We start from the raw sequence: 20,802 nt of genomic DNA, 5'->3' as shown, positions 1-20,802 counted from the left end.
TATTAACACTTTCGTGACGGGAGGCGACTATATTAGTAATAACGCTGCAACGCCCACGGACGGGAAGCGACTATTTTAGTATTAGACATACAAGGTACACGACTCGTGATTGCTTCCCGGTTTTTGAAGCTTGCAGTAAATTGAGTTGTTTCCCTTGATACACGTGGTTTTCTCTTCCGGCTTGATCAAATTAATGCAGATTTGCGTGGTGTTTTCGAACAAAAAAAATGAATCGAAGGCGAGCCTTGTCACGGGAGGAGATTCTCCGGATGTTGGATCTTGAGGATCCTGTAGATCATGATACATCGTGTCGTTTTAGCCTCAAGAAAGCGATAATAGCAGTGATATTGAGGAAGAAACAGTCCCGTTGTTGCTAGTACGAGTCGGCAACTACACGTGGTAGGGGGTGATACTGCTAGACGAACATGTATCTCGGAATCGTGCAGGAGCTATGGGGGCGTGGCAGCACTGATAACAATGGATGGCTGGAGCCTTCAAATCCTTTTGGAATTGTTCATAGGTGGACAGTTGGTACTTTGTTGTGAAAATGTGACTTATATTCAATATGGATTACCTAGACATCATTTGGTGAGTGTTACAGTTTTGTTTCATTTGAGTCAGGATGCTGTGAGTGAATGCGTGATTTGCTTGTTTTTTTCTTTGTACTGTCTCCTTATTTCTGTGTACAATGTTAACAATATTTCAGCTAATTCATAGGTTTTACACCTTGTTTGGTTATAACATTATTAATAATACTTTCTGTTAAAAAATAACTTTTAAAAAAAGCAGTGGAAAATAAAACACACACACAAAAAACGTTAAAAAACACAAATTATCCCCCTTTCACCCCCCTTTCACCCCCCTTTGCTAAAACAAATCGCGTGACAAACTTATAAATAGCACGACTGAACGGGGCATCCATTTTTGAATTAGTACACAAAATTTGGTGGTGATTGGACTTAATTCAAGCTTGCTAGACAGATTTCTTTACAGTTACTGATTTTTGGGAAGTTTCTTGGTGGCAAGCTTGGGCAGGCAGGACGTTAACGCCGTGGCAGTGCTAGTCACAATAGTGTTAAATGCAGGCCCAAGTGGCTCTTCAGTGTCACAGTGCTAACCCCCTTTAAAGTAAGACGTACCCCCCCCCCCCCCCCCCCAATGTAAGACATCCTCCTTTTAAAGACCTTGCTTTTTTTCATATTTTCTGTTCATATCCTCTGTAAAGTTGCCTCCAAAATTTAAGACTCCCTCCTTTTTAGCTCACATAAGTGCATGTAGCCTATGTTTTAGTAAACTTTGTCTGTCTGTGTGTTCGTTTGTTTGTCGATGTGCGGATGTGACAGAAACATTAACCTTTGACTTAAAACCGAAATAATAATTACATCTTGTTATTTTTCAAGCACCAGCTTCAAAGTATTGAAGCAATGATCAACATTTTGTTTGCCTGTGTGTATAGTTACAGTGTGCATCAAAGGAAAACAGGTGGTGGGATTTAAGGAAAAAGACGTCAAAAACTATATAATATTGATAAGCATCTTGTGATACATTTTCACCTCAAATTTGCTCAGGAAAGAAGGAATTAGGATGGTATCTAGACTGTAATTGACTGTTATTATCTTTCACATCTAAGCATTTGAGCAACTGATTTTAAGGCGATTTTTCAGCTTTAACTGCAACAAAGCTACAGTTGAGGAAATTCATGATTTAAAAAAATTCATTCCTTGATGTTTCCCCATATTTCTAACACAATGTAGTAAATTAAATGATCGGAAGAGACACAGTGTGCCATGAAGTGCTAAAAAAAAAAATGTTTAAAGAAAATGAAAGCACTGGTTAAATAAGTGACAGGTAAAAAGGGAGTGTGGGAATAATCCTATCTTTATCATAAAGGTTATCTAGAAACAAGAAAGCATACAACACCCCTTCGTCATGTCCCATTCCTTTTCTGCACGCATGTATGTTTTTTTATGTCCTGATAACTTGTTGGAGAGAAATGGAAGGGGTGAACGGAAAAGTGCACCGGGGTAACCAAATGCATTATTTTTTTCTCGCAATAATCTCAATTTTGTAGCTGCGAGTTGTATAATAAGTTCCAAGACTCTATCCTGATATGCTAGCTCTTATTTGGTTTTATAACTGTAGATGAGCTTTGCCATAATATGATGTAGTTAAAAGTGAATCCATGGCAGTTTTTAAGGGTGTCTGTGCATGTGTGCGTACAGCAGTCCCTCTCATGAACGGACACCCTTGGGCCATAGCAAAACTGTCCGTACATTGCAGGTGTCCGGTCACGGGAGGGGTGACCACACCACCCCCTCCCCCATACACTCACACAGAGACACACAAACAACAGGATTGAGTCTATGCTAATCACTTCTTGTGGCTACTAAACAATAACAATAAACTCCTAATACTTCTTTAAACGTTCTGTAAAAATGATTTGTATGAAAAGTGTTGAAAAGAAGAGATAAAATAAATCCTCAAGGCAGTGAACACACTCACCATGCTCTGACATACGAAAGCAGCCACACAAACACAGCACAGAGGAGCGTGTGCAGATGCTTTGCAAGAATAAGCTTGAAAACCAGTTTGAATAAATAGCAGCAGATAGAGCTGCATGTCATAATCGAGTAATTTATTTGTTTCTTGTCTGGCTTTATTGACTGCATGCCGATCATGTGGCATGGCAGTGACTTTTCACTCTTCAGTCGGAAATACACTGTACATAACACAGCTCCCACTCTCCCTCACTAATGCCTACCCCAAGCCGTGACAACTGATGCTTGGAAATTGTGTGGAAGAGTACACCTCTCTATTTCTCTCCAATGCTCTTCCTGCTGACATGCGGTGACACCGGACATCGACACCCCACAGAGTTTAGCCAGCTAACCCTCCACCCCCCCCCCCCCTTTCTCTCTCTCACTCCCTCCAGCCATGTACTGTTGGGGGCTGTGGGCAGAGAGACCAGCTGCACTGTTCACTCAGAGCAAAACCAGTTGACTGTGTCCTAACTTTTGACAAAGCAAGACAACTGAAGGGTTCATAGATTAGGCAACCGACTCACTGGTCAAGGCTGAGGGGAAACAAGAGTATCTTGTCAATGAAAGAGGTTACACACAGACACACGATGGGTACACGTGCACTCAAGTTATCAGTGACTGTCATCACACCATTGCGGCTGTGATCTTTGTACCAAGAGCCGGACTGCTCTGTTATCGATTTTGTTGTGGTGAAAATTTGACGATGGTCTGTCCGTACATTGGAGGTATGACCTGCTTTTGGGACCGAAAATGAGTGTCCGCGTCCACGTTTTGCAGGTGTCTGTTTAAGGGGGGGCAAATATAGAAGGAAAACACTCCGTGCCGAGCAAATGTGTCCGTACATGTCAGGTGTCCGCTCACGCCGGGGGCCGTACATTGCAGGGACTGCTGTATTTGTGCGGATTCATGTGTGCATGTGTACGTGTCAGTGTGAAGATGCATAAGATCTCCTTCGGTGACAACTGCACATGTGTGTGTGTGTGTGCGTGTGTGTGTGTGTGTGTGTGTGTGTGTGTGTGTGTGTGTGTGTGTGTGTGTGTGTCGGAGTGAGTGAGTGTGTGTTGCTGGTTGTGGATTTCTTACGTAAGCCTATTTTCTCAGATGTTTTGAAGTCTTAAAAGGGGGATTGCACTGTGCTAAAATAACATTCATGGGTGCACAACGGGTCAAATATCTCTGCTTCAAGCATAGCCTCCGGACAGCAATAAGGTAACCTCTTGGTCTTTTCTGTGTGCAGTGAACTCTATAAAATTGAAGTGTACTAAAACAACATTATGCTAACACTGAATAATTCGTCTGTGAAATCGACTGGGACCTCGTGTCTTTTGGTGCAAAGTCACTAACGAGGTCCCAAGATTTCACTGACGAATTGTTCATTTCACATTCAAAAGCTACACTCAGTGCCACTAAGTTTCAAATAGAAAAAAAACAATGTGTCATTTCACACTCTAAAAGCGAAACTCACTGCCACTAAGTTGCGGAGAGAGAGAGAGAAACACCTACCTCTATCTCAGCGGCTGTTTTGGGGCCAAAGAGGAAGGTCTTTGTGTCCAGACAATCCACAGGGCCATACATGTTGCGGAATTCAAGGTATTCCGTCATCACCTGCATCACATTCAAAAAGATGTATGCATAAATAATGTTCATATCGTCCATGCAATTCAAAACCTGTGCATCTCAATTTTTGCTGTTTTGAGAACAAACGAAAAAACTTTTGAAAGTTCACCGCATCAAATATAACTTCAAATCATTGGTTGATATTTTCTTTAGAAGAGTGCAATAGCAGTTTAAATCGAAAATGCCAATAATAATTTTTCTTTTGATTAATATACTTACCCAACTCACATACCATATCTGACAGATTACAAGACGCACCGTTTTATAAGCCGCACCCCCGACTTTTAAAAAAAAATTGGGACGAGCCACGTATAGGCCTCGTCACTATATTAGCTGCCGTCGAAAAAAAATATAATCAGATCGTGTCAATCAATCAAAACAACCAGGCAAACGAAAGTACGGTATTTGGCGAAATCGGCTCCGAGAATAAACAAGTGAAACAAAGAAGAAAAGTGAAAAAGTTTGAAGAAAAATATCACACACACAATTTGTAACCAACACACACATGTAGTCCCACCCGGAATAAGCTTTTTTGGGATGATTTACGACTTTTGCGCACATTTTGAGCAGACAAAAACACAACATGGCGGCTCTCGCTCCTCATACTATCGCAAGACACAAAAAAACGAAATCTCGCGCGCGCGAGATCCTGATACATCCGGTGTTTCTCTGTACGCTATCTTGTCACAACGACTTGTTGACAAACGAAGATTCGCGAAAGAAAGAGAAAAGCACCAAATCTTGAGTAGAGAGCTAATAAAGTACCGGTAATCGCTAATCGAGCGAAATGAAAATCCTCGGCGACTTCCATTAGGTGAATGCTATTCAAGTTTAGGTAACGTTTTAGCCGCATCTTTTTATAAGCCGCAATGCGATTTTTTGTTTTAAAAAGTCGCGGCTTGTAGTCCGTCAAATACGGTATATGCATCGACTCGATCTCACATGCTAGATGTCAAAAACAAACTCTCTACCTGTCAAGGGAGAAGTAACCATAAGAAAGACTCTTTGGGCCGTTGCTATGACACGGCCATGGTTACCTCCCTTATACCTTTGTGCACATAGCCTGCGCTCCACATCCGCTAGTCTTCATTACAACTTTATAGAATCAAATAGGAAACCATAGTAGCGGGGAAGGATGGGAGGGTCTTAACCATGTGTGTTGGGTAAGTATATTATTTTTGGTTAAGTATATTAATCAAAATAAAATTTATTATTGAAATTTTTCATTAAATTACATATTCTTACACCAACTGACATATTGTTAATTACCCTAAGGAGGTGGGCTATTCTCAGCTAGGCTAAGAACCCTACCTGTCCTATGGTCTCTCTTGTGGGGAGAAACCTGTAATCTTGTAAGTGCGAGCTAAGTAAGTCACACTGATAAGATTAGTAAAGGAATTCATCAGGTGTCCATGGGCGGTGATGAATACATAGGAAAGACAAGAAGGGCAAAGCCCATACGACTCGCATGCTTGACCTTGACCTTTACATGACCTTGACCTTCAGCTAAACCTAGCAATGACATCATACACTAAGAACTGCTTTACACATTTTTCCTACCAAAATACATGTGTCAAGGTCATCCAAGGTCATGCAACACAAAGCTGTTAATTCAAGACATAGGAAGTACAATAGTGCTTATTGGCTCTTTCTACCATGAGATATGGTCACTTTTAGTGGTTCACTACCTTATTTTGGTCACATTTCATAAGGGTCAAAGTGACCTTGACCTTGATCATATGTGACCAAATGTGTCTCATGTGAAAGCATAACATGTGCCCCACATAATTTTTAAGTTTGAAACAGTTATCTTCCATAGTTCAGGGTCAAGGTCACTTCAAAATATGTATACAATCCAACTTTGAAGAGCTCCTGTGACCTTGACCTTGAAGCAAGGTAAACCAAACTGGTATCAAAAGATGGGGCTTACTTTGCCCTATATATCATATATAGGTGAAAAAAACTTCAGAGAAAATGGGAAAAATGTGAAAAATAGCTGTTTTTTAGACAACATTTATGGCCCCTGCGACCTTGACCTTGAAGCAAGGTCAAGATGCTATGTATGTTTTTTGGGGCCTTGTCATCATACACCATCTTGCCAAATTTGGTACTGATAGACTGAATAGTGTCCAAGAAATATCCAACGTTAAAGTTTTCCGGACGGACGGACGGACGGACGGACGACTCGGGTGAGTACATAGACTCACTTTTGCTTCGCATGTGAGTCAAAAATGGCCTAATTCGAGGAAGGCCTAGGAAGAGGTCCATGCTCTAGTTCATACAATCTGAAGCCAGAGGGAGATCTGTCTAAGTTACAATCCCCCCCCCCCCCCCCCCCCCCCCCCTTTATTCTTTCCACCTTATCTCATGAGTAAGGAGGATGACCTCGTTGCGAGGGTGTGAAAGTATGTCTCTGGTCTTTATTGAGACGAAAGAGTGTACAAGCTGAGTTCCCTAGTGGGCAAGTTAGATGAGCAAGCTGGAGAAGTGCAGCAAATCTAATCCAAATAAGGTAGGAGGCCTAATGTAGGGCACGAATACCGGGGGAATGGCCGATAATTCAATGAGGAGTCAAGGCTTCTCAGTGTACTTAAATACTCTTGTCTTGCTCCTAAACAAAGAGAAAGAAGTGTAGAACCTCTTTCACGTACGTGAATCCAGGGAGACAGTCATAGCTCTATTTAGAGAGTTCTGAGAATGAAGCAAGCTATAATGAAGATGACGACCATTATCTTCTATGGATACGAGAGTGTGAACACAAGTGGATGAAATACTACAAGTTCACATCACTGTTCATTGGCTCTATCGACACATGGGCAATAAAATAAGGGTGCTTACTATTGTTTTAGTTCCAAAACCTCAAAAACTGAGATACAAGTTTGTGAATTACAGCGACGATATAACTCACACTACGCATGAATATGCTCGTGCACATGCAAACACGTTCTCTTCACCCCACACTTTCATACTCACACACACACACACCACAAACACATACACACACAATTTGTGCAATAGATGATTTTCGAAAATAACTGTCAGCGGTCCGGAGCCTCTGAAACTGCAGACAGGCTTTTCACAACATCCGGTGCACTTTTCACAACTCTGACGAGCTGAATCCGCGATCGAGACAAAGGACCAACTCAGATGTGTATGCCGTGTAGCGCGTGCACAATATATTACCCTTTTATTTCAAAAATCAGTGTTCACGAGTTCATTATACATGTAGTTCAGAATTTGTTGTGGAAAGGGTCCCTCCCTGGCACAACTATCACAAGGTTTTAGGAAAACACAAGTGCTTAGCTAACACTTCCAGTGATCAGCAAGCCATCCATAATGATTCATGGCTCCGATGATTATATTTTTGAAATAAAATGGCACGCCGCATAGCATACACATCATAGTTTGTTCTTTGTCCCGATTGTGGGGTACAGCCCGCCGAAGGCGTAGAGAGTGCACCGGATGCTTTGAAAAACCTGTCTGCCGTTTCAAGGGCTCCTACTCCTCCAGACCGCTGATAATCCTGACAGTTATTTCCGGAATACATCTATTCACAAATGAAGCATGTATTCATAATCATGTACATATGCGCAACCATTGGTGCACTCACATACAGATTGTCTAATAATTATAGAGCATTAGTATTCAACTTGTAAAATTAACACTGAGATTTATCTGGTATGTAACGAAAGTAGACTTTTTTCTCTCATTACACAACCGAATAATATAAATGTCTCATCTTCCCTATTCTGAGTTTGACAATAACCGTATGAGACATTGGGTTTCCAAAACTTGTGCTAAATTCAGTGTCACATCAACTGAAGCAGAGACAGCTTTGCGTAATATTTTTAAATGATGATTATGTTTTGTTGGTTCCAGTGGTCGAGTACAATTTACGAACAATTGCAGAGAATGTAATTTTGTTTGAGCTATTACATAAAACCTTTTTAAACTGGGCTTTTCCAGAGAAATGTGCTGACATTTTAGTATTATGATCTATTCAGGCTTAATTATTGAGCAACAAGGAATCCGGGTTACTTAATTTTTATACACACGTTATGCTATGAGAAAGGCGTGTGTAACAGGACTTGAAAATAAAGTTTGATGTTTACATTTTGCCAGAGATGCTGATGTATTTTCCTTCTTACTGGTGAAACCCCTGCTGGAGGACGATATTTTGAATTCGGTCATAAATACAAACTGATAGTCCAGCGGTATATTTGGTGGCAATCGACTCAATTTCCTGGTTTCGTCATCTTGTATCATGCGGTCATGTTTTGATAAAATCATAAAAAGTAAACAAACCATAATCGAAAATTTCAAAAATAAATTTTCATTTAATTAATATACTTACTCAACTCACATATATAGCAATTAACTTCAGTTTGATGCTTAGACATTGAAGTACTGACCCTGGTAACAGGGGGAGGTAACTCCCAAATAAAAACAAAGCCTTGTTGGCAAGGTAATGGTAGTTACCTCCCCTTAGCGGCAGCCCGCACATGCGCGGGATAGGCTACCGGTATGTTCATTCCCCACCGAAACACCACCTTCAAAACATTATGCAACGTTTGCGGGGCAGGTTGGGAGGGTATTTACTATGTGAGTTGAGTAAGTATATTAATTAAATGAAAATTTATTTTTGAAATTTTCGATTAAATCACATAATCTTACGTCAACTCACATAAATAGCAGATTGCTACTAAAGGTGGCGGGAAACTCACATTAAGTTCTAGAAAGTCTCTGGCCAGCGGCAACCACGGCTGGCAAGCAACTGCTACCATCCTGACGGGTACTGGAGATGTCCCGCAGGTAGAAGTTCAAAAATACGTCCTCAGACGCCTAGTAAGCGGCTCTGAGAACGTCAGAAATCCTGCCGGATCGCAGAACAGCAAGAGAAGCAGCCCATGCTCTGGCCTCGTGAGTTCTGGGAGAACGTAGAAGAAGGACTGAACGCCCCCCCCCCCCCCTTTCAGTCTGCCACCACTGATAAGCTTGCCTAATGAGTGTGGAAGACCATCTAGCCAGCGTAGCTTTTGCGATATCCTTACTTCGTAAAGTATTTAGAGATATAAACAAAAGTTTTTGGTCTGGTGCTCTAATAGGAGCCGTGCGAGACAGGTATATTTCTTTCTTTATTTGGAGTTTAACGTCGTTTTCAACCACGAAGGTTATATCGCGACGGGGAAAGGGGGGAGAGGGGATAGAGCCACCATCGATTGTTTCTTGTTCACAAAAGCACTAATCAAAAATTTGCTCCAGGGGCTTGCAACGTAGTACAATATACTACCTTACTGGGAGAATGCAAGTTTCCAGTACAAAGGACTTAACATTTCTTACATACTGCTTGACTAAAATCTTTACAAAAATTGACAATATTCTATACAAGAAACACTTAACAAGGGTAAAAGGAAAAACAGAATCCGTTAGTCGCCTCTTACGACATGCTGGGGAGCATCGGGTAAATTCTTCCCCCTAACCCGCGGGGGGTGACAGGTATTATCTAAGGACTCGGTCCGGGCAGTTAGCGATATCTGGATCACCGGGTGCCAGAATAACACTAAGTGGCTGGATAGATATGACCGGAGACGGTTGATCTGGCTTTTGGTTCTTCGCAATGAACGAAGAACAAAAACGAAGTGTAATGGAACCGTCTCGTTCAAAAGTAATATCTTGCGCAAGACCAGAGAGGGCTTGGACCTCGCTACCCCTTTGCGCAGAGGCGAGCAAAATAAGCATGAGAGCCTTGAGTGTTAAATTGGGAAGACTTGCTTCGTGTAACGGTTCAAAGGTTCTAGACCTGAGGAATTACAAAACAAGCAACAAATCCCAAGCCGGAACGGAAGTTCTAGCCCTGGCGGAACTAAGAGCGGCACCCTTTATTACGCTAGCGATAACGCCTCCCAAAGAAATGGAGCGTCCCAGCTGCTTGAGCGTTACTGAAATCGCAGAGCGTCGGACTCTGAGAGTAGACGCAGAACGGCCCTGGGAGGATAACCACGCAAGGTGATTAGCCACTTCCATAGATCGGGGAGAGACGGGATTTATTCCGTTAATCCCACACCACCGGGTCCAAGACAACCAGTGAGAAGAATACACAGAAGCTGAACAAGGTCGAGCGTGAGGTCTGAAGCGCCAGAACGCCTCAGTGATCGCCGAACAGTGTCCAGCCGTGCAGAGCCAGGAGCTGAGGGTTCTCGTGCAGAATCCCTGTCCTGGGCTGCAGAAGTTCTCCTCTTTTGAGAGCGAGCGGGATCGGAGGCCCGCTGGTGAGACGCAAGAGGTCTGGGTACCAATGTTGGCTCGGCCAAAGAGGAGCGACCAGAATCAGGGATGGCCGCTCTAAGTCGGCCTTCCTCAGAACTCTGCTGAGTAGCGGGAAGGGAGGGAAAGCGTAAGCTCTCATCCCTGTCCAGTCTATCTCCATGGCGTTTACTTGCCATGCCTCCGGATCTGGCTATGGAGACACAAACATCGGCAGACGGCGTGAGAACCGTGTGGCGAACAGGTCTATGAATGGTTTCTCCACATGAACGGCTGATGGGAGATCGTCCATTCCGTATGGAGGACCTGTGATGACCGACTGAGAGAGTCGGCGAGAACATTCAGTCGACCTGGCAAGTATTTTGCGAAGATCACGATCTGGTGCTGGAAGCTCCAAAAAAGGATCTCGCAAGCCCTGATGGACAGAGGGAGAGACCGTGAACCTCCCTGCTTGTTCAGATATGCGGCAACCGTAGTGTTGTCCATGTGAACCAACACATGTTTGCCCTGAAGAAGTGAGACGAAGTTGAGAAGGCCCAAAAACACAGCCTCGAGTTCGAGAAGGTTGATGTGCAACAACCTTTGAGCCGGAGTCCAAAGACCCGAGGTCGTACTACCATCGAGATGGGCCCCCCAACCCTGCAAAGACGCGTCCGAAAAAAGATGCATCTCCGGAGGTGGAAGAGCAATGGGAACACCCTGTGTCAGCCAGTGCGTGTCCAACCATTGCCACGTGGTCTCCCGGAACCACCCGAGAAGTGGAACGGTCACGTTCCACCCCCGAGAGGCCGGATACCAGGCTGAGTTCAACGCCGCCTGAAAAGGGCGCTTGTGGACTCTGCCTAGAGGAATCAGAGTAGACATGGACTCCATCTGGCCTTGGATCGACGCCAGAACCCTGACTGGTGCGGAGCGAAGGTCTGATAAAGAAGTCACAAGGTCTTGTAACTTGTCTATCCTCCGCTGAGACGGACGTACCGTCCAATCGCGGGTATCGAAGACCATGCCCAGATAGCTGAACGTTTGTGAGGGGATCAGGTCTGACTTTGCCTGGTTGACCGAAAACCCCAGGTCCTGTGCCTGTTGCAGGACAAGCTGGGTGTGACGGCGGCAAAGGGATTCCTGTTGATGCAAAATCAACCAGTCGTCCACATAAACTCTGAGACGCACTCCCTGCTGCCGGACTATTGCGCAAAACTGGCGCACCACCATGGTGAAAATCCAATGCGCGAGTGAAAGCCCAAAAGGGAGCGCCTTGAACTGAAACACCCTGTCCCCCCACAGGAAACGCAGCCATTTCTGGTCGGACCTGTGCATCAGAATGTGGAAGTAAGCGTCCGTCAGGTCGATGGAGGTCACCCAACCTGAAGGACGGAGTGACTTCCTGACGGACGTTGGCGTCTCCATCGTAAATCTGATTTTCCGTTGAAAAACGTTCAACGGAGATAAATCCAAGACCGGTCGCCATCCCCCCGAGGCCTTCGGCACGACAAAGAGTCTTCCGTAAAACCCCGGGGAGGAGTGATCGACTACCTCTTCTACAGCTTGCTTCTGCAGTAAGAGGAGAATCTCTGCCTGAATCACGGAACAAGCTTCCGGATTGGCAGGGAATCTGAAATTGGACGGAGCTCTGGTCAGCGGAGCCTTGACTCCCTGCCAGAGCAGTCGGAACCCCGACCGAATCACCCCAGAGATCCAGAGATTGTCTGTCCGGGACAACCAAGCTGGAAGGGCCCTGGAGAGGCCGCCTGCTACCGTAGGGGCCAGGGGGGTGACTGGATCGGGGGAGTCTCATTGGGGGTTGGGCTTACGCCCAGAGCCCCTCTTACCGAACGAAGGCTTCTTCGGATAGGGGAGCGAATGAGAGTGGCCCCTACCAGACTGACTAGCCTTCTGACCAGAAGTGGTCGCTGAAACGGCAGGGGCGGAACCACTCTGTTTCTGTTGGTGTTGTTTGACTGCCAACTCGGACAACTTCACAAAGTGAAGGTCCTTGGCCTCCTGAGTCTGCTTCCTAAGAGCTTCAAGAGACTGAGGGCCCAACAGAGCATCCTCCACAAAAGGAGAGACTCTAAGAGAATCTACAGTAGACTTCTCTGTGAGCCGTGAGCCTTTCAACAAAGGTTCGCGACGCCAGAAGACGGCTTGCGAATACAGTCTGGCTGAATTGGCCATCTGTTCTGCAGTGACCTTAGCCAAAGCTGCAAACAGAATAGCTGCATCCTTTTCCACTGCATCGTCTCGGAACTTAAAAGGTTCCAAAGACGATGTAATGGAACGAGACAAGGCACGAATCAGAGTCTCAGACACTGAAGCCAATTCAAGAGAGAACCGGCCACTTTCCTCTATGCCCAAGAGGCCTTGCTCGGTACAACCGGAAGGTCTCTCCTTGTTGTAGCCATCTTGCCACAAGCTGGCCAATTCCAGTGTACAGTAGAACTCCCCCTTAGCGACCCCCCTGTTTACGACCACCCCCTTTTTACGACCGATTTTGCTACCACGGATGCATTCTACTATATAATGAACCCCCAGTGAACGACTCACCCCAAAACGCGACTTACGACCGAGCTTTTGGGGATGAACTACGACTTTCGCGCATTTGTAGTCGAGCAGATGAAAACAATACATGGCGGCTCTTGCTCCTCGAACTATCGCGAGATGAAAAAAAACCTAAATCTTGCGCACGATAGAATCCGCGGCGACTTCTTTAGGAGTCGGGAAGACGCAAATCCTGTGTATTGTCAAGGATAATGACCCAAAACGCGACATACGACCGAGCTTTTTGGGATGATTTACGACTTTAGCACATATTTCGAGCAGACGAAAACACAACATGGCGGCTCTCGCTCCTCCAACTATCGCGAGAAGAAATAAAAACGAAATCTCGCGCGCGCGAGATCATGATACATCCGTTTTTTTCTGCATGCTATCTTGTCACGACGATTGTCTTGTTGACAAACGAAGATTCGCGAAAGAAAAAGAAAAGCGCCGACTCTTGAGTAGAGAGCTAATAAAGTAATCGCTAATCGAGCGAAGTGGCAATCCGCGGCGACTTCCTTGGGAGTCGAGAATACGAAAATCCTGTGTGTCGTCAAGGATAATAAGGACTCGGTGTTATCTAGATGGTGAGAAGGATAGCGAAGCGAAAGTACGCAAAGAGAGGAGCCTGTACGAAGACCTCAACGATCGTGGTCAAGTTTAGCGATGCAAGGCGACGAATCATTCATATCAGCGGAAAGATGATTCGGGAGAAAAGTCGTTATGCTTTCTATTGAGTTAGGACATTCGGATTTTACTGGTTGCGCCACAATGTCAAATGAGAGCGAGCATTACGCCATGAGTAAATTTTCTTTGAAATTTGAGTTCAAGTTGTTCTGCTGTAATGTGTGTGTGTGTGTGTGTGTGTGTGTGTGTGTGTGTGTGTGTGTGTGTGTGTGTGTGTGTGTGTGTGTGTGTGTGTGTGTGTGTGTGTTATTCCCGCCAGATTAAATGTCTAAAATGATATAACACAAAATGACTAATGCTCAGTTTAATATATTCTGCAGGTTTTTATTCCAATTACCAAACCATGTGTGTTTTGTGTGGTGATCCGCTTAAAGGCACAGTAAGCCTCCCGTAAACCATCACAGATACGGTCAGGCTTTTACACACAGTACAAACACCCTTTCATTTAAACACTCACCGATTGAGAACATCCTAGGTGCCCTCCGTAAAGAGCGAACAATTTTCAAAGAATTTATTTTTGCGTGGTTTATCTTACCCCTGAGCCATCGTGAACCCGTGTGATCCAGTTTCCCTTTTTCACAATGTAGTCGTCAGTTAGTCATTTGAATGCGACTCGATGTGAGCTTATTTACAATAGCACGTTTTTATGCACGAAACAAACGGCTGTGGTTAACAAGAACTCTAGCGATGGCTTTTGACTTTTGAGAGGAACGGCGATATGCCGCACTAGTAAACCGTCGTCTGCTACAACCCTTGCGTGACCCTGCTTCCGGGCTTTTCTTTTTTCAAACTTTCACAACTTCGAATTGCACTGATCTTGTCTTGATGAAAAAAGAATTTTTTTATGATTAAAGAATGTTTGTGTAACAAGCTGTCAATTTATTATTTAGATTTTAAAAGTTAGGTCTAGCGCAAAAACGCACCACGGTCCAAAAACATTCTGATAATCATCGATCCACGGCTATCGCCAATTTAAGGGAAGTAACTCATTTTTGACCTGAGTTCAGGATGGGTCCAAAAAGTGTTCGAGACAATCTGCAAAATTAATTCTTTAAAAATTGCTCGCTCTTTACGTAGAGCACCTAGGATGTTCCCGTTTGGTGAGCGTTCAAATGGAAGGGTGTTTGTACTGTGTGTAAAAGCCTGACAGTATCTGTGATGGTTTACGGGAGGCTTACTGTCCGGGCGTGATTTCCGGGATATTCATAACAGCCGTCCAGCACCAAAACGAGGCGCCATTGTTGTAAAGGGCCAAGTCCATGAAAATAAATTCTTTGAAAATTTCTCACGCTCGACAGAAAGCAGCCAGGATGTTCCCGTTCGGTGAGCGTTTAAATGGAAGTATGCTTGTACTGTATGTAGACGCTCGGGGAGCTCTGTGATGGTTTACGGGAGGCTTACTGTGCCTTTAACCTTGGCGGGAAGACTGTTGTGCAAACAGACAGAGGAAGAGATACCATAAACAAGGCTAGTCTGCAACGTGGTGATGCCGTTTGTCTATCAGAAGGTGAAGCAGTGCACGAGGTTTGTCGCCGTAATGACACGTAACATTCAGAGTGTTTTGAAGAAGAAAGAAGAAAAAGAGAACTCTTTATCAAATTGTTGCACAGAATTTGCGCTCACAGAAATAATGTTTTGACTTTGCTAAATATTGCCTTTTTTGCGGTAAAGGAAGCAAAACTTGACTAGCGCTCTGGTCCCAAAGACCCAGTTAGGACACATGACTTTGAACGCACATTGTTCAAGTTTGTTATCAGCGCGATGATGAATGGGCAGACACGGTAAGAAGCAGACTGGAGTTTGTATCAGATTTGCCAGCTGCTGACGCAATCTACTATGTAGTCTTTGCTTTCGGAGCAGGAAAAGACCACCACAGTTTACTCAGTCACATCAAGGCAACAAACAGGTGAAACTTGGTCGACCAAAAAACGAGAGGAAAGCTGAAGCGTTTGAGAAAGTTGCTACCTATCTGGTTCAAAATGACAACGAACATAGTGAACGACCTGATTATCAAAATGAATGAGTTTACAGATGATGCTTATAGCCATCCGACGATGAAGCTAGAACTACACAATTATTTTGGTGAGCAGCTCATCGTCACGGAAGTGAGCGGCAAGTCAAATGTCGTAACGTTCAGGAAGACAGCCTCTTCAATTCTGCATAACTTTTATGCAAAAAAGGTCAAAGATGAGGATGCACAGAAGGATCTGATTCTCAAAACCGCTGCAGACCACCTGCTAAAGAGTGACATAAGAGCAGTGCCGACATCCCGTGCAATGTACCCCAGTGATCAGATGACATTCCATCGCGTGGCGCCAACTTAGAGTTTGTTGCAAAGTCCTTACAGCTTTTTCTTGAAAACATCTTCAGTGGAAAGGAAACCAGCGTGAAAGTCTCATCGATTGGACAGGCAATTATGCAGGCATCTCGCCCACGATTGTTGCTGAGTCCCCTACAAATCGGACTAGCTGTGCAAATGCATCACTGTTTTGATTCAAAGTTTCTCATTGACACATTGTATTCTCTGGGATTCTGTTCATCGTACAAAGAGGTTCTGACCTATGAAATGAATGCTGCCGTTTCAGAAAACAACGTTGCGTTTCAAGTTGATGGCCACTTTACACAGTATGTTGCAGACAACCTCGACCACAACACAGCAACACTTGACTGGTGCAACACGTGTCATGGGATGGGAATGATAGCTACTGTCACTCCGACCATCGGGAAAACAGACAGGATCAGAAGAAGAACTGACGTCAAGCCAGAAGAATAGTGAAAAGGGCGAAAGTTGACATCCAGTACTACAACAGACAAGCGTGTGATGGCCTGCTGAAGCTGAAATTGTTTGTTTGTTTGTTTATTTGTTGCTTAACGTCCAGCCGACTACGCAGAGCCATATCAGGACGAGGAAGGGGGGGATGAAGGGGGCCACTTGTCAAGCGATTCCTGTTTACAAATGCACTAACCCATTACTTGTGTCCCAGCAGGCTTTAGTAAAACTAAATTAATACCTACTGGAAGATTACCAGTTTCCAGTATGTTAAAATAGGCTTAACCTATCTACTGCTGGACTTACATCAGAACACTAACAGATTAAACTATACATGAATCGCGAGACAAGCGGCAAGAGAAGAGATTTTTGGAAAAAATACAGGTGAATGAGCAAGAAGGCAGAAAAAGGAAAAGAATTCATGAAGAAAAAGAGAGCATGACAGGAAAGAGGAACCAAAAATCTACCTAACAGCAAACTAGAAAGCTCCTGCGGTTCCAAAAACAGGAGGGGCTTTTAATTTCATAACCGCAGTGCCCCACTGCGGGAGAAGCTGAAATTTGAACATCTTGAAAACTTATTTGTAGGAGATGTAACATCAAAGGTGGATCTGCTGTGGAAAGCTTGCTGGCTGTTGCAACCCAACAAGTACAGACCTTCTTGGTCTGGTTTCATGCAAGTCATCCACAAGGGAAGCTTTGTTTGTTTGTTTATTTGTTGCTTAACGTCCAGCCGACTACGCAGAGCCATATCAGGACGAGGAAGGAGGGGATGAAGGGGGCCACTTGTCAAGCGATTCCTGTTTACAAATGCACTAACCCATTACTTGTGTCCCAGCAGGCTTTAGTAAAACTAAATTAATACCTACTGGAAGATTACCAGTTTCCAGTATGTTAAAATAGGCTTAACCTATCTACTGCTGGACTTACATCAGAACACTAACAGATTAAACTATACATGAATCGCGAGACAAGCGGCAAGAGAAGAGATTTTTGGAAAAAATACAGGTGAATGAGCAAGAAGGCAGAAAAAGGAAAAGAATTCATGAAGAAAAAGAGAGCATGACAGGAAAGAGGAACCAAAAATCTACCTAACAGCAAACTAGAAAGCTCCTGCGGTTCCAAAAACAGGAGGGGCTTTTAATTTCATAACCGCAGTGCCCCACTGCGGGAACAAGGGAAGCTATCCAGGACTGTCTTCCATAGTATTTATGCCGATAATTGACTTGAATCCTAGCGACACCACGTGCATATTTTCTACCCACGACACCTGTGTTGACATTTGACCAAAGCTCTTGGTGGAAAGCTCTTGGCATCATCTCCAGTGTGCCAGATGGCAGCGACCTTAAACACACCGTCCTTCGCCCTGCCCCTACAGTTTTTAGCACATTATTGGTATACCAATTTTGTGCTAATCCTATGCTACAAATGTACTAAATGTACCAAACGTATACTACAAATGTGCCACGAACAACCATTGGTACATTTGTGGTATACCACAAAATGTGCTACAGGTTTCAATCCTATGCTAGAAATGTGCCAATCATGGACTTTGTCATTTTATTCTATACCAGAAATGTGCTAACCAACAACTGTGTGCTCTTTGCATGTGCTAGAAATGTGCCAATCACAGACTTAGTTATTTTATTACCGTACTTTCCGGGTCATAAGGCGCAACTTTTTTCCTTGAGTTCGACCCCTGCGTCTTGTATAACGAAGCGGCTAATCCGTGTATGAAATACGAAAAAAATCAAAGAGACCGCTTGAGTACCAGTCAAACAACTTGTGATAATGCATGTTTCAGCTACTAGGTACTGCCCTGCCTTTGATCTGGCCGCACACACAGATTTCCACTCTGTTAAACTCGGTCACTGACCGGTCACTGACCCCGATGCAGGAAGTGTTTCCTCTCTCAGATATGACAGGGGAACCACCTCTCATGGCAAAAACTGGGTCATTGACCCCTGGGAAGAAGGTCGTGTCTTTTAACAAGACCACCCAGCTATCACAATGCCTTTGATCTGGCCGCACACACAGAGCACACATATTTTCACTCAGTTAAAGTCGGTCACTGACCGGTCACTGACCCCAGTGCAGGAAGTGTTTCCTCTCTCAGATATGACAGGGGAACCACCTCTCATGGCAAAAACTGGGTCATTTTGGTGCGCCCTATCGGCCCCCTGCGTCCAATGGGTGACTGGATTACAATTTTTTTTAAAAAGAAGGGGGTGCGTCTTAGATAACGAAGCGCCTTGTCACCCGGAAAGTACGGTATGTGCTACGAATGTGCCAATCATGGACTTAGCTATTTTCTTGTGTGCTACAAATATGCCAATGAAATACTTTGTCATTTCTATGTGCTAGTAAAGACTTAGTTGTTTTCACAGTATGCTACAAATATGCCAATCTTGGACTTAGCAGAATTTTGCATAAACTAAAGAAACTGTCACAGTAAAAATTAAGTACAAGAAAAAAAATAGGATACAGGGTAAAAACACAGGGATTCATGGTTAAAATGTATATAAACACATAATTTCACACAAAATCAGCTTTATAAAAGATTAGCATAATGTATTAAATTGTATACTCATTGATACAAAATCCACACATCTGGATAGCTTTTGTGAAAAATAAACAAAATTAAAAAAAAAAGAAGGTATAATTGTACTTAAGTTCCTTCAAGATTTTAAATGGAGAAGGTCACTATGAGAAAGCATTTTGGACTTAAACTTTTTAGGAAGTCAATGTGGAATAAGAAGAAACAAAATATGCTTTCTCTGTAAAAAAAACAAAAAAACACAGTACATTAACTTATTCAAAATCTACTCTTTTTTTCGTTTTTTTTTTTTATTACCTGAAACACAGCTTAACTTCAAAATAAGCAGAACATGAAAATGTTGCTGCATCCACTGAATAAAAAAAATGTGATTAAAACAAATGTACATTAAAAAAAAAAACTAAAAAAAAATTAGTGATTTGGAAACATTTCTGGGCCAAATCCTACTTTTCACTCTTGTCTGCATGGTATGCACAAGCTTCTCAATTTTTCTTGTCTTTGCCTGGTGTAAACATTGATCATGTATTGTGTCGCTTCGCGTGAGTGGCTACTTCTAAAAATATCGCCCAATCAAATGAAAGGAGACAAAATACACCGCCATTTTGATTCTACCCCACGAAGGCTCTAAGATTCAAACACTGAAACAGAGTGGATATTTTCCCAGGAATGCATCATGAACGAAGCTTTTGAACTGGATATCTAAGTGTGGGATCAAAGTCTACAATATTGTTGCTATGTTGAGATCCACAACTACTTCCATGCGAAGCCGGTCCTTTGCAACTTGGAGAACCATGGCTGACACGTCTACTTGCTAAAGTAAGTCAGAAACGAAACATCCACTCTGCCTCCACCCGAATCGCAATGAGTCATGACTGACTCTGTCTCACTCTCTTCACTCTAGTTGGTAAGTTGTGTAGATTGTTTTGATACAGTGGTATTTTAACTTTTAGTGTAGCTATTGTGCTGACCCAGTGAGTCGAGTGACTGAAAAGTGAAGTTCAAATCATAGACACAGTGTCACTGTCAGATGACTGGTACTTGGTAGTATGGCACGAAGACAAACATACACATTCTTTACTCTTTTCAAACTTCCACTTACTCAAGTTACTGTTACAGAAACAGCTTCAAATTTTGCAGTACTACTATTATTACCAGTGCCACTAGAAGTAGAACAGAACTTAGCTTTGAGTTTGAATTGAGCACTTTAGTTATGAGTCATCGGCCATGGACATTCTTTATACTTTATAGCTCACTTGCATCCACGGAGATCGAGTGCTTGCGTTCGTCATTTTTAATATTGCCAACCAATTATTTCCTTCCATACATTTAGTATTTGAAAATTAGCAAGTTTATCTAATTGTTTCTCTTCAAAATTAAATTAAAATATCAAATGTTGAATTGTAAATTAATTAGTTATTAGTATTACTGTATTAGACAACAGTAATAATAACTACTATGCTGTTTTTTTCAAGTATCCCCTGAATACATGTGCACAGTGAAGAGTAGCTTTTCTTGTCAACTGTCAAGTCTGGAGGAATGGAAGAATCCAACAAACACTTGAAACAGAAACCCAAATGTTTTTTCTCGACCTTAAATAAATTATTTAAAGTGCATAAGTATTAAAGTCACCTTTAATATGAATATTATTTGTGTTTGCAGTTGATGGCCTGCAGTCCCATGTGAGCTGCCTTTTTCTGCATCAATGACATGGTCATGGATCAAGACCCGGGCATTCTGACTCTCCTTTTAACCTTCACCGGATCAAGCGTTGGACTACACAGTCCGGATGACACGACCCACACTTCACAGTCCGGATGACACGACCCACAC

The 20,802-nt window shown here is 43.3% G+C and overlaps 1 protein-coding gene across 5 annotated transcripts in view; it reads right to left on the bottom strand.

Moving 5' to 3' along the window:
* LOC138952783 (pyruvate carboxylase, mitochondrial-like) overlaps nucleotides 1–20,802 on the bottom strand; it is a 479,047-nt gene that overhangs the window by 199,024 nt on the left and 259,221 nt on the right. For all 5 annotated transcript variants that reach the window (XM_070324522.1, XM_070324518.1, XM_070324521.1 and 2 more), the window contains one exon: nucleotides 4,044–4,145. In XM_070324522.1, the coding sequence (XP_070180623.1) occupies nucleotides 4,044–4,145 (102 nt within the window). The remainder of the gene's footprint in view (nucleotides 1–4,043; nucleotides 4,146–20,802) is intronic.

The sequence above is a fragment of the Littorina saxatilis genome, linkage group LG17 (assembly GCF_037325665.1).
Source record: "Littorina saxatilis isolate snail1 linkage group LG17, US_GU_Lsax_2.0, whole genome shotgun sequence".
In the NCBI taxonomy this organism is placed as follows: Eukaryota; Metazoa; Mollusca; class Gastropoda; order Littorinimorpha; family Littorinidae; genus Littorina; species Littorina saxatilis.
Note: the sequence above shows the minus strand (reverse complement) of the source record. Positions and strands in the feature narration are given on the sequence as shown.